This window comes from Enhydra lutris, unplaced genomic scaffold (assembly GCF_002288905.1).
Source record: "Enhydra lutris kenyoni isolate GAN:26980312 unplaced genomic scaffold, ASM228890v2 scaffoldscaffold18, whole genome shotgun sequence".
NCBI classification, from domain to species: Eukaryota; Metazoa; Chordata; class Mammalia; order Carnivora; family Mustelidae; genus Enhydra; species Enhydra lutris.
Window position 1 is genome coordinate 12,310,374 of NW_019154102.1, and position 13,026 is coordinate 12,323,399.

The following is a 13,026-nucleotide window of genomic DNA, read 5'->3' on the forward strand; positions in this document are numbered from 1 at the left end:
TGCCCAGCGCAGAGCCTGATGGGCTCAATTTCATGACCCTGAGATCATGACCTGACCTGAGCCAAAATCAAGAGTCAGACACTTAATTGACTGAGGCACCGAGGTGCCCCTGGAAAATTCAGATTCAAATTAATTACAGCTTAATGAGCTAAACAGTATTTGCCCTTTCAGAAGACACATTTAAAATATAACCACTTTGTATACTTGCTTCCCTTGCCCGTTTGTTTTTTTTCAATACCAAATACCCATCCACACCGTTTGCTCTATGGAAGTTAAGAGCGATTCTGATGATTTTAACATTTCATAGAGTTCCTGAAGTGAGATCCTGTGTGAATTAATTTGTCTTATTTATGTTAGGGAATGGCCAAATCCTGTGCTGCTGAAGCAACCAGAAGAAAGCAATTTAAATTTGCCTGTTTGGGATCCTCGGGTATGTGACTTATTACTGAAACTGAACCTTCTAGGTAAAGGATGATTCTCTAAATTGCAATCTAAAAATAATTCTTCTTATTCCTGCTCATCTTCCTTCTGTATAGCTATAGTTCTTTCTGTCTGCTGTGTTTTTTGGTGCAGGTGATTTGTATCTCAAATTCTGATCCAAATGTTATGTCATTAAAAATCACCCATATAAAAGTAGATGAGTGGGTGTATCAACCAAAATGTCATAATCCATTGTTAAAAACTCTTATAAGTAATTAGTTATAACTAATAAAGTGCTGAAGTATATAAAAGATTTACTTTGCCCTGCAATTTAAAGCAGACTCGTGGTTCTAAACTAGCATACCTCTCACCTTGCATTTTCATTTGCTTTTAGAGTGAGTGCTCATTCCTCTGAGTTACTTATAGGGAGTTGCCCATTGAGTGGGTGCAGAAAGAAGATTAAGAATCATTGGATTAATAATGCTTTTTGCAACTATGATACTGTATTTTCTTGGTTCTGAAAGACCATTATTTATAAGATACACCATCAGTTTAACAGCTTTTCAGAGGAAAAATACACTTTTACAGAGGTGCCTTTGAATATCAGACATACCTGACTTCAGAAATAAATGTAGTTGGGGAGGGAAAATGTACTTCTTAGAATTGGGGAAATGTAGTATTAAATTTATATTTCATATTCTTCAGACTTTTGGGGAAATGAAGTGAGGACAACTGAAATAGGAGAATAGATCAATTATTCTGCTTCTAATTTCACAGGTAAATCCATCAGATAGGTATCATCTCATGCCCATAATCACCCCTGCCTACCCACAGCAGAATTCTACGTATAATGTGTCCACCTCAACTCGAACAGTAATGGTAGAAGAATTTAAACAAGGTAAACCTGTTGGCCCTTTCCCATAAGTTTTTGATTTACAACAGTTTTATTCTAAAGTGCAGTTATGCCTGTTATTTCTAAAAATTCTTTCAAATATGTATTTATTTTTCCAGTAATGGTTTTCCAAAATATAGTAAGTCCAAAATGGAGCCAGCCCAATCTGTTTGAAATTGATTTTTGTGTTCTGAGAAATATATATATATTTTTTTCCCTTTAGAGTCTGGTAGAGTTCGAGGTTTTGGGATAGAGTGATACAGAAGCTGGTAATAAAATAGCCCGTTTCCAAATCAGTCTCTCTCTTGTTTTTAATTTAGGTCTTGCAGTCACAGATGAAATCCTTCAAGGGAAATCAGACTGGTCCAAACTACTTGAGCCACCAAATTTTTTTCAAAAGTATAGGTATTTGAAATTTTGTATTTTGTGTGTGTGTGTTTAAAGAAGAATGTTAAACTTACAAAGTTAATATGTGGTGGGTGACTTGGTCACATATATTTCAAATGAGGTAGAGAATAGGTTAGCAGAAATCATAAATGTTGAGTTTGTGTATTCTAATAGTATCTAACCCAGTATTAGTGGTGTTTGTTTTAGTGAATCGTTTTTAATTGTAGGGTCTAGAATTAATTTTTTGAAAATCAGAGCATGTTCTAATTTTCATAAGCTGTGTGCGTACATTAGTTCTTTTGTTCAGTGGGAGGAAGAAAGAACAAGTGATGATGGAAGAGCAGACCCTAACTATGTTTCTGGCTTTTTTTCCCCTCCAATTATGGCTAAAAATTCTTCATAGACATTATATAGTATTGACTGCCAGTGCATCAACAGAAGAAAACCATCTAGAGTGGTAAGACTGATATTCAAGTTGTGTACTTACTTTGTAGTGATAACATTTTTATGATGTTTTACCATTTACAAAACATTTATCCTTAAACTTATTAAATCATATTGTTTACATGACTGTGCAGCATCAGTGTTTAAGAAATGCTGTCAAATCAATGTTTCAGACTTAGAAGTAACATAAAATAACGGTATGTGTATAGTCTTTGCCTTTTGCCACTTCTCAGTCAGATTTAAGCAAAATTGTGAGGCACTTCGAATGAATCTGTTACCTCTTACTGACTTTTCCATCCTTGCCATCACATTTCCCCATCGAAACTAGAAGGAAAATACATTTTTTATATTCTTTTAATTTAGGAGATTAGTGGCATGAAAACTTCTGTCAGCAGATAAGGGAAGCATTTTTGGTCAAGCAGCAGTGCATTATTTCTAGTGAATCCAAATTCATTCCCTCTGCCTCCAGTGTACTGACATCCCTAACTCCATCAGGCAGAAGCTTTTAGGCCACCAGAAATGGTTTTGCTTTCCTCAGGTGTGACCTCTGGGAAGGGAAACATGATACTGTTTTATTTTTGATTCCAAAGTTTAGTGCTTATTTTATTGGCAATTAAAGAGACACTGAAAAGAATCCTGTCACCAAAATGGAATATTTCATTTGTAGGGGTGCCTGGGTGGCTTAGTTGGTTAAGCTTCTGATTCTTGGTTTTGGCTCTGGTCATGATCTCAGAGTCATGGGATCAAGCCCCTGGTTGGGCTCCATGCTCAGTGTGGAGTCTGCTTATCTCTCTCCCTCTGCTTCTCCCCCACTTGAATACAGCGCTCTCACTCTCAATAAATAAATAAAATCTTAAAAAAAAAAAAAAAAAGGATATTTCATTTGTCTGTATTGGAAATTGGGAAACTATGGTCTGGGCCAAATCTAGTTTGCCACATGTTTTTAAAATAAAGTTTTATTGAGGGGGCGCCTGAGAGGGCTCAGTCGAATGAGCATGTGACTCTTGATTTTGGGGTTGTGAGTTTGAGCCCCATGTTAGGTATAGAGACCACTAAATAAAAAATAAATGAACTTTTAAAATTTTAAAGTTTTCTTGAAATAGAGCCATGCTCACTCATATGTATATTGTCTGGCCTCTTTCCTGCTATATGGCAGAGTTGAATAGTTGCAACAGAAATTGGCCCACAAAGCCTAAAATATTTACTATCTGCCCCTTGTTAGAAAGTTTGCCAACCTCTCATTTAGATAACACTGAGCAGTAACCCAACATCCCATATATGTGCTGTTGAAGCACACACAGTTACAATGTATAGGCTTTTTCAAGTGTTTGAATAATGTAAAAATGTCCTTGTAGTTATTCTTTCTAATTAATGAAATCATTGTAAATTAATATAACTGACAGTAGTCCACTTAGGAAACAAAGTTGCAGAAACCTGATGAAACTTTCTATGTTTTAGTAGTATCTGATCTGATTTTACTGAAACTTTTATAAGTGTAATATCTAGTACCAATTTTATGAAAATATGTGCACATGTATCATGAATTAGGTGCTAGTTATTAGAGCTTTTTTCCCCCCATGTTATTTAAACATATCTTAGTTTTAGCATATAGACATAAAATTTGAAAGTGAAAAAGTATTTAGAGCCAGATTAACCAACAGTTTTTGTTCATGCTCCAATCATGACTATTTTATGGTCTTAACAGGCAGGATAGTTTAGATCGGGAATTCACTGAATAGAGCAGTTCTTTTAAAAGTGGAAGGGGGAAACACAGAAATTGACCAAGTAACTTGTAATTTACTTAAATGGTATTTTAAACAGTCCATAATATATTGGACTAAATTTTTTTAATGAACATGTAAAGCATCATAGCTAATATGCTTTTTGGGTTACTTAGATGTAGTTTCCAAATTTAAAAGGAAAAATTTTGTTCACTGTTCTATTTCAGGGTTGGATTAGTGGAATCTAAAATTCGTGTGCTTGTTGGAAACTTGGAACGAAATGAATTTATTACTCTTGCCCATGTAAATCCCCAGTCATTCCCAGGAAATAAGGAACATCATAAAGAGTAAGTTAATTATTAATTATTGTTTAGTACTGTATTTCTTAGATAATGTTAACAAAATATGCATTGTTTAAGATCAGTTGTGAGATCGTCATTTAACAAGCATTGATGGGGGAGGATGATACGTTATTTGACCATGAGTGGTCATGCATTAAAACTAGTAGATGCTGTGTTGATAGCCCACAGACCCCAGCAGAAACTCCATCGTAAAATTTGGAGCATCTTTAAGTAGAATTTTAGTATGTAGTTTACAAAGCCGTTTAATCCTCTTTATAACAACACAGGATAACTGATCGGTGCTGTTGTGGTCAGTTTTAAGAATTTAGCCAAACCATTACAATTTGTATTTATGGTGCCAAGTTTGAATTACCAAATGACATCTGCAAAACTGTAAAAAAAATTAATGCAAATTTAAAATTTTTATTTTATAGCAACAATTACATATCAATGTGGTTCCTTGGAATAATTTTTCGGAGAGTAGAAAATGCAGAAAGTGTCAACATAGACTTGACCTATGATATACAGTCATTTACTGATACAGGTAAGACTTTGTCATCATGGAGCTGTGGTTCTCAACCTCGGCTGTATCTGCCATGGACCTGGCTAGCTCTGTTTTTCATTGGTTAAGTGAATATGGTACATCCCTATTATGAAAACCTGTGCTGCTATTTAAAAAAGTAAAGGCATGGTGAAACTATCTCTAAGATATTAAGTGGGGGGAATGTTGCCAAACAGTCTGTATGGTGCACTACCATTTCTATAAATAAGTAAAAAAAAAAAAAAAAATATGTGTGAGCATGTTTGCTTATAAATACATAGAATATCTCTGGAAGGATATATAGTTTTTAAAAGAGAAGCTGGCAGAACTGGTTGCTTTAGGTCAAGGGGCCAGGTATGTCTAGGGGATAGGGCGAGGAGACTTCACTCAGTGCCCTGAACTGTTTGAGTTTTGTACCAAATGATGGTATTATCTATTTAAAAACAAACAACAAAAAAAACCCCATATAGGTGATTTTTATTTTCATTCTGCACACATAGAAGCACAATCATAAAGATGATTTTTGTATTTATTACATGTACTAATGGTTGTACAGCTTGCTGATTATGTTTCAGAATCAGTGAAAGAGTGTCTTTCGCGTGTAGCTCCCTAATGACACCTTTCTGGAATATCTTAATGTATCTGTTATAAATTTGGAGTTGTCTTAATCTGGAATAGTGTACATTCATACTATTAATATTTTTGGCTTGGCTCATATGAGTTTTCTAAATTCTTCTAAAAGCTTTCACATTTATCATGAAAATGCAGATTCCTGTACATCACATCAGCTCTACTGTGTCCCCCACTCTGGGAGTGGAGCCAGAGAATCTTCAAGTTGAACAAGCACTCCTGGTGATGCTTTTATACGCAATCTGGAATGCAAACATAAATTTTCCATTCTAATTTGGGCTCACTTTTCCAAAAGCAGGAGGTTGGGAAGCTCTGTTTATTATAGATTTATAGAATGTTCTTATTTAGAAAACTAAAGATAACTGAGACCCCCAAGAGATTAGATAATTTACCACATGTCACAGTAGTTACTGTGCAAAAGAAGCCTCTTATGTGTGTCTTCAGTAAGCTTATAATCTAATTTGGTATTCATGGCTGAACATACATTATACATACATACATACATAATTTGTGTGTTAGTAAAACTGACTTTTCTTACAAGATCTGAAAAGCACTAGAAGTGGCACTCTAGGTCAATGTGTGTTTCAGTCTCAGTAAGTTGTTCAGGGTTGTTGAGCCTCATTTCCCTGCTTGTATAATAAGGATGTATTTCTAGGTAGTTCCTAACAGTCTGACATCCTGATTAGTGTAGTAAAAGAAGCTTCATGGAGGAGAAGAGCTCAAATTGCATCTTGGATATTTAGTGTAAGGATTAGCTTAGACTTGGGCAAGTAATTATGAGAAAGAGGTTGCTTTTTGGGAAAAAAGAAAACAGGATTTGGAAGAAATTCATGGGTTTATTTTGTTAATGAGATTGAATTACTGGAAAATTTTAGAAGTTGGACATGAGAAAACTAGTTGGTACTTTTTTTTTTCTAAGACTTTATTTCTTTAGAGAGAGAGAGAGCACGCTTACATGCACATGTGCACTAGCAGGGAGCAGGGAGGGAGAGAGAATCTTAAGCAGGCTCCACACCCAACACAAGCTCAATCTTAGGACCCTCAGATCATGACCCAAGCTGAAAGATTGGATGCTTAACCAGCTAAGCCACCCAGGCGCCCCTAATTGGTACTTAAATAGGATTGGGATATGGTGAAAATGTTTGAGAAATAGTTGTTCTATAAGCAGGTTGGGTATGTGTGTTTGTGAGATAATGGGGAGATACCAAATGCATTTTAGAGAAAGAAACCTCTTGGTTCAGGAAGAACTTGCCCATTTAACATATTAACATTGTTACAGTGTACAGACAGGCAAATAATATAAACATGCTAAAGGAAGGAATGAAAATTGAAGCAACTCATGTTAAAAAAAAGCAGCTTCATCACTACCTTCCAGCAGAGATTCTTCAAAAGAAGAAAAAGGTGAGTTTGTAATCTTAACTTTCCAGTGTATGGTTCCACTCAGACGCATGATCCTAGGACCAGATTTGCATTTATAACAGCCTCCCAAACCTATTGAGAAAAAAGGAAAGAAAGGTACTATTCAATCAAGACCTAAAATCCCTCCTTTATTAGTCACAAAAGATAATTCATTTTATGTACTTCTGAATTGAAACCACTAATTATTTTCATTTGCTTTTTGAAATCCTAACTGCTTTCCCCTCTTCCAGCAAAGTCTTTCTGATGTTAGTCGAAGTTCAAGTGGACCACAATCCAAAAGATCATCTCTAGATAGCAATTGTTTGGATAGCTCCAGGGACACTGATAATGGAACACCTTTTAATTCCCCAGTGTCTACAAACAAACCTTCCAAGCCTGACATTCCTCCTTCAGGAGAAACAGAAAGGTCTGTCTTTCAGAATTTTCCGTCTTCAGTTTGGGGATGATGTAAACTTTTCTGTACCTTTAGCTAAATATCTTGTTAATATATTTTATTTTACCAAATGCTAGTCATTTTCTAACTAGAAATACTTGGCAATTTGTTGTAATCCTTGGGACATGGGGTAGGCTTATGAAGATGTAGGATTATCAGTACACAGAAATGCACAGGTTTTTCTCTTTTCTCACTTTTTACTTGGTCCTCTGCCTTTCTTCCCCTTTTCTCATCCTCCAATGAAATGTTAAGGTGCAAGTACTTGAAGAAATAATCCTGAATGTTGAGTGTTTTCAATAAGTAACAGATTATTCAATAATTCAAAACTTTTAATAGGAGTAATGCTGAGCCTGCTGCTGTCATTGTGGAAAAGCCACTGAGTGTCCCCCCAGCACAAGGACTATCTATCCCAGTCATTGGTGCAAGTAGGTATCTGTACTTGTGTTAGTAATTATTTTACTACTACATATACATTTAATGACTAGAATTTTTCTTTCCTTTTCAGAAGTTGATTCTGCAGTAAAAGCTGTATCACCCCCAGCTGTGTGCACCATTCCTACTGTAGTGGGACGAAATGTCATTCCTAGAATCCCGACACCCCACAACCCTGCCCAGGGACAACCACATCTTAATGGAATGTCAGCTAAGAATGTTACACACAAGAGATCCCATTCCCCATCCATAGATGGGTCTTCTAAGAGGTTGAAAGATATAGAAAAGGTAAAGCTACAACCTTAGTTACGATAATTCTGTAGTTCTTTTATTGTTTGTTTGAAGTTAAACTAGCACTAGAGAAATTCACAATTCTCCATATCTTAGTGCTCCTTAGGACTGTTTAAAAAGAATATTTGCCCAAACCCTAAAGGAATAATAGTGATTGTTCGTCCTAAATTGAAATTAGTAATAGATCTGAAAACTTGACTGATTAGTCTGAGTTTCTCCTTGACTTACCCAGAGGCCACTGTTGGTAACTAATGATATTTATTAGGTGTTAAAATGTTGAGGTCTTCTGCCTCCAGTAGGTGGTGGTAAGACTACTATGTTACCATCTGCTTTGAGTTAACCAAAAATATCACTCCAGAAGTTAATGGTAGCAGCTGAATTTAGTCTAATTTAAATTCTTTTCCCTCACCAACCCTTGTTTGCAATATTTTTGACGAAAGCCTTATCACTAGTTTCTCAGTTTACATAGATTATATGGTTTTTGTAGGTAATAATAGCAATTCATCTTAATGTTTATATTCTAGTTTATTCGGCTTGAATCAACGTTTAAGGAATCACGTGCTCCTGAAGATAGAAAAAGAAAAGCAATGGTAAATGTATTAATGTGCCTCAAAATATTACTTTCAGAGAGCTATGTATCAGGAAAAGTACTGTATTTGAAAGTGGATCAGATAGGCCTGTGAAGTTTGGGTTGTGTTTTTTTGTGGGTAGAAATAAGCGTCCAAAGGAAAGAAAGTTTACATTTGAATATAATTCTGTTTTTAGGATGCCATTGGAGGAGAATGTATGCCTATTCCAACAATTGATACATCTCGCAAAAAGGTAACAAAGTCTTATTCATAGGTAATGTATCTACAGGTACAAAAAGCTTATGATCCTTGTACTGAGTGAAACAACAGGATAAGATTTTGTCCCTGTCCTCAAAGATCAGCATATAGTTGGGAGTTGGGGTGGAAGTAGCAAACAGTGTCTGGTCATTAAATATATGTATCTCAGAAGGGAGGAAAAGAGGAGGTAGTTTAAGACTTTATTACTTACTCAGATTATGTGTAGCCTTTGTTTGTTTTTTTAAAGAAGTTTAGTGCTCAGCATAGTAATTGCTTACCAACACTTGATAGTATATTTTTATTGTACATCACTGCTTACTATTAAAACTTAGGCTTGGTACTTATTAATATTTTGGAAGAGCCAAATGTATTAGTATTCATAGTAAGTATCTTTAAAACATGAGCTAAAGAGTCCCTAAATCTCAATTTAAAAACTTATTTTTCAAAGAATTACCACTGAAACTAATAACATGCTATTATTAAGCATGGTAAGTTAATAAGCAGGTGCTCAAAAATCAGCCGTGTGTGTGTATGTATTCAGAAACAGCCCTTCTCTGAGAGTTTACAGTGAAAAAAAAATGGCTTGTTTTCACCCCGTTAAAGAGTAAAGTATTTGGCAACAGTCAACTTTCACCCTGCCAGGTACCTCACGATGTATCGGCCATTTTATTTTTTTTATTTTTTATTTTTTTTTAAGATTTTATTTATTTGACAGAGATTACAAGTAGACAGAGAGGCAGGCAGAGAGAGGAAGGGAAGCAGGCTCCCTGCTGAGCAGAGAGCCCAACGCGGGGCTCGAACCCAGAACCCTGGGATCATGACCTGAGCGGAAGGCAGAGGCTGTAACCCACTGAGCCATCCAGACACCCCATGTATTGGCCATTTTAAAACAAACAAAGTATCATACTTCCTAATAGTTGTAGAAGTCATAAAATTTCTTTTAACATAAAGAGTAGATTACAAAAAAAATGGATGTGTAATTATATATAATGGAAGAAGAAAGTTTGATGTGGGTATTAAGTACAAAAGCATGAAATAACATGCCTCGGTCTGGCTTTAAAATATTTCCAGTATAAAGGGCAAGGATATAAACCCAACAAATGTAGCAAAATCTTAATGTCTGAGTCTTGGTTGTGATATTGAAGTCTTCATTGTCCTCTTCTCTTTTATGTATGTCAGACATTTTTCATGTTTTTTGAATGGATGTGGGTAGGATGTAGATTTAGCTAATGTAACATAGGAGGGGAATTAACTCACATATTGCTGCCATCACACACTCTGTATTTAGAGGTCTCTGTCTCTCAGCATTGGCCTTCATTGTGTAATCATCTTTAGTATCCTCGACCCCCTCATCTAGATGCCTCTGAATTTCACCATCCCAGAAAAAACCTGGTCTGGCTACAAAGTCCTGAAAACTTAAGTATCTCACAAGTAGGGTTTACAGTGTTTTTCTCCATGAATGTATTATAGAAACTAACTGGATATCCAGTTTTCCTCTGTAATACCCCATATTTCACTTAGCACCCCAAGAGTTTCCTGCTTAGTGACCCTGCTCTTTGAGGAGGATCATGTTCTTTTGCATTTCTCAATCCAGAAGGGGCAAGTAATTTAACAAAGTTCTTTTTCCTATACATACACTCCTGCCACTTGCACCTTTTCTCTGTACATCTGCTCTTCACCTCCAACTCTATTAAAAAAAAGTCCCCAAAACAAGGAAGTGTCTGTGAATGTTGGAAGAAAATATCCAACACATACGTGAGTGTTTAAGAGCCTAAGGGATATGGAGGAAAACTCAGTTTTGTGACTGATTTACTAGTTGGGACTTGATAATATATATTTGCTTTTTCTTCTTTGTTTCTATCCTTTTCTAATAGAGACTACCCAGTAAAGAACTACCAGATTCATCATCTCCGGTTCCAGCAAATAACATCCGAGTCATCAAAAATTCCATTCGACTGACCCTTAATCGGTAAAAGCAGTGCCTCCTTACTTAAGTGAATATGCAATCATTTAGTGGCATAGATGCAGCCACTCTTTAAAATAGATGTGGCTGTCGTACATAAAATAAGGTGAAATTTTCAGTCATCGGACTAACGACCTTGAAGTGGTTTTTGAACTCTCACACTTTGACCTGCAGATGCCGTAGCATTCTCTCATTGATTGCTACATGCACTTCTGTGAGGATCACCTGCTATCAAATTGTCATCTACAATATTACGGCTTTGCGTTGGAGGTTTTACTGCCTTAACTTTCGATGCTTGTTTCTCTGTTGTGGGAACCAGTTCTTGGCTCTTTGGACACGGATAAAACAAGTCCTGAACTTTTTCTTTCTTTCTTTCTTTCTTTTTTTTTTTTTTTTTTAAGTCTTATGTTATAATCATTGTATAGTACTGAAAAAGTTGAAAACAAAACAAAAAAAATTGTCTTGTAATTTTCCAAATGTTAATACATTTACTTTAGCATTGAAGCCACTTTGTGAAACCTGAGATAAATGAATGTGAGGTATCTTTTCTGCTTTTCTCGTTTGTGTAGATGTACTTATTGTCTATTCTGTTGATTTAAATTATTTTTTTTTCCAGAATGGCACATGGAATATTTAAATTTCTATTTTTTTTTTTTGTGCCTTTCTGTCCAAGTGTTGCATAGTTACCAGGGAGGATTAGTCCAGTGATTACATAAGAGTTGGGCACCATAAATTCTCTATATTTTGCCTCCCATGGAGGCCTTTGAAATGCATCTTTATAAAGAATCAGAATATAACCAAGATACTGAAAGTCAGTATATGAATGGTAAAATTGTTACATATCCTAGCTCATGCCATTCTTGTTAGTTGACTGGTATTTTTTACTGAGGAGCAACTCATTCCAGCACCAACAATAAGATACCTTGAAGTATGGCAAGCTTGTATTTTTAAGGTGTAAAAATAACTTGGCATGGTAATTCTTGACCATTACTTACCCCACAACTTCAAACAGTTTCTTCATGGACTAGGCATGCAGAAATAAGCAGTGGATTTTACTGAAACCTAAAGGCATTTTTGAATGACATTGTTACCAACCATTAATTGGCTCAGGACCTTTGTAATTTTTATTTAACTATATGAGTTGTCTTTTTTTACACTGCTTTTTCAATGCATTTCTTAATATTTTTTAAGTTTCATGAACGCATGCTCAGTTTATTAAAATCCATAACCATGTAATTCTTGTAATATGTTGATTCAGTGTTTTGTAAATGAAGTCGTATGTATTTTCAGAGTATTTTTGTATGTACTGTAAGATACCATCTTTTCAAAGAGAAAACTTTAAAACCTTTACTGTCTCTCTTTAGTCTAATTTTTTAAATATGGATTATGCTTGAATTATTCTTAAATGTATAGATTGCACAGCCAGGAATGCTAGTATTTATTACCTTCTTCAGCTGTCACTCGGCAATAATAGGTTCTGGTAGGAAAGACACAAAATGGTACATTTGAATAGTGCAGGGAAATTACTTGGTTATATATTTTATAGGATTTGTGGGACTCACTTAGCCCAAGGAGTAATAATCTGTAATCTCTTGCAGGCCCCTTACCACTCAGTTGAAATGCTTGGAATTCTGATAGAGCAATAGCCTTCCCCCTTACCTGTTCCTGATCCCTAGGTTGCTGAAATGGAAATTCTAGCTTTTAACTCTTAAAAGGAAAACTTAGAAGAGCAAGGAAGAAGTAATGATTGTTCCATTATTCACTTTTTACATAGCAAAAGACAAGAATGAAATCCTGTAAGTCAAAATGTAGCTCACTTGGAAAGCTCTTTTAGCTGACTCTTTTCCTCTATTCAGATATTCTGATATTTATTCCATAAATACTCCTTGAGCAAAAGTAAATGGTTATGAAAGGACTAATAACTGCCACCTGACTTCAGACTTTGAAAAATTCTTAAGATTGGAGTAAATTTTATATATGTGATATGTTTGCATTTCTGTGTTTAACATCTACCTATTTTCCCCTTTGATTATCAGTCTTCAGGGTCTCTAAGAAATTCTCATGTTTACCCTCCCTTTTTTTTTTTTTTTTTAACAAATTCTTTAGAGTGTTTAATAAGAAAGCTACAAGCCTAACCCAAAACCCCAGTATCGCCATTTTCTCTTGTTTTAAAGGTCCATTCAGCATGGGTTTGAAACCTAGCCAAATGGTTCTATGTTAGACACCTCAAAGATCTCATTCTTCAACCTGTTTGGTAACTGGGGAGTTGATGAGAGGCTTTTGAG

At 35.4% G+C, this 13,026-nt stretch overlaps 1 protein-coding gene across 2 annotated transcripts in view; it reads left to right on the top strand.

Annotated features, from left to right (window-relative positions):
- Positions 1-12,806, top strand: part of LOC111148132 (poly(A) polymerase gamma) — a 30,315-nt gene extending 17,509 nt beyond the window's left edge. The window contains exons 10-23 of one of the 2 annotated variants that reach the window (XM_022504553.1): positions 358-430; positions 1,198-1,318; positions 1,633-1,717; positions 2,103-2,156; positions 4,092-4,211; positions 4,640-4,749; positions 6,656-6,777; positions 7,026-7,201; positions 7,565-7,653; positions 7,734-7,948; positions 8,476-8,541; positions 8,717-8,773; positions 10,653-10,747; positions 10,916-12,806. In XM_022504553.1, the coding sequence (XP_022360261.1) occupies positions 358-430; positions 1,198-1,318; positions 1,633-1,717; positions 2,103-2,156; positions 4,092-4,211; positions 4,640-4,749; positions 6,656-6,777; positions 7,026-7,201; positions 7,565-7,653; positions 7,734-7,948; positions 8,476-8,541; positions 8,717-8,773; positions 10,653-10,747; positions 10,916-11,141 (1,609 nt within the window). In that variant the 3' untranslated portion in view covers positions 11,142-12,806. Of the gene's footprint in view, positions 1-357; positions 431-1,197; positions 1,319-1,632; positions 1,718-2,102; positions 2,157-4,091; positions 4,212-4,639; positions 4,750-6,655; positions 6,778-7,025; positions 7,202-7,564; positions 7,654-7,733; positions 7,949-8,475; positions 8,542-8,716; positions 8,774-10,652 lie in introns of both variants that reach the window. The other variant, XM_022504554.1, reaches the window with a different exon arrangement.
- The last annotated feature ends 220 nt before the right edge of the window (positions 12,807-13,026 follow it).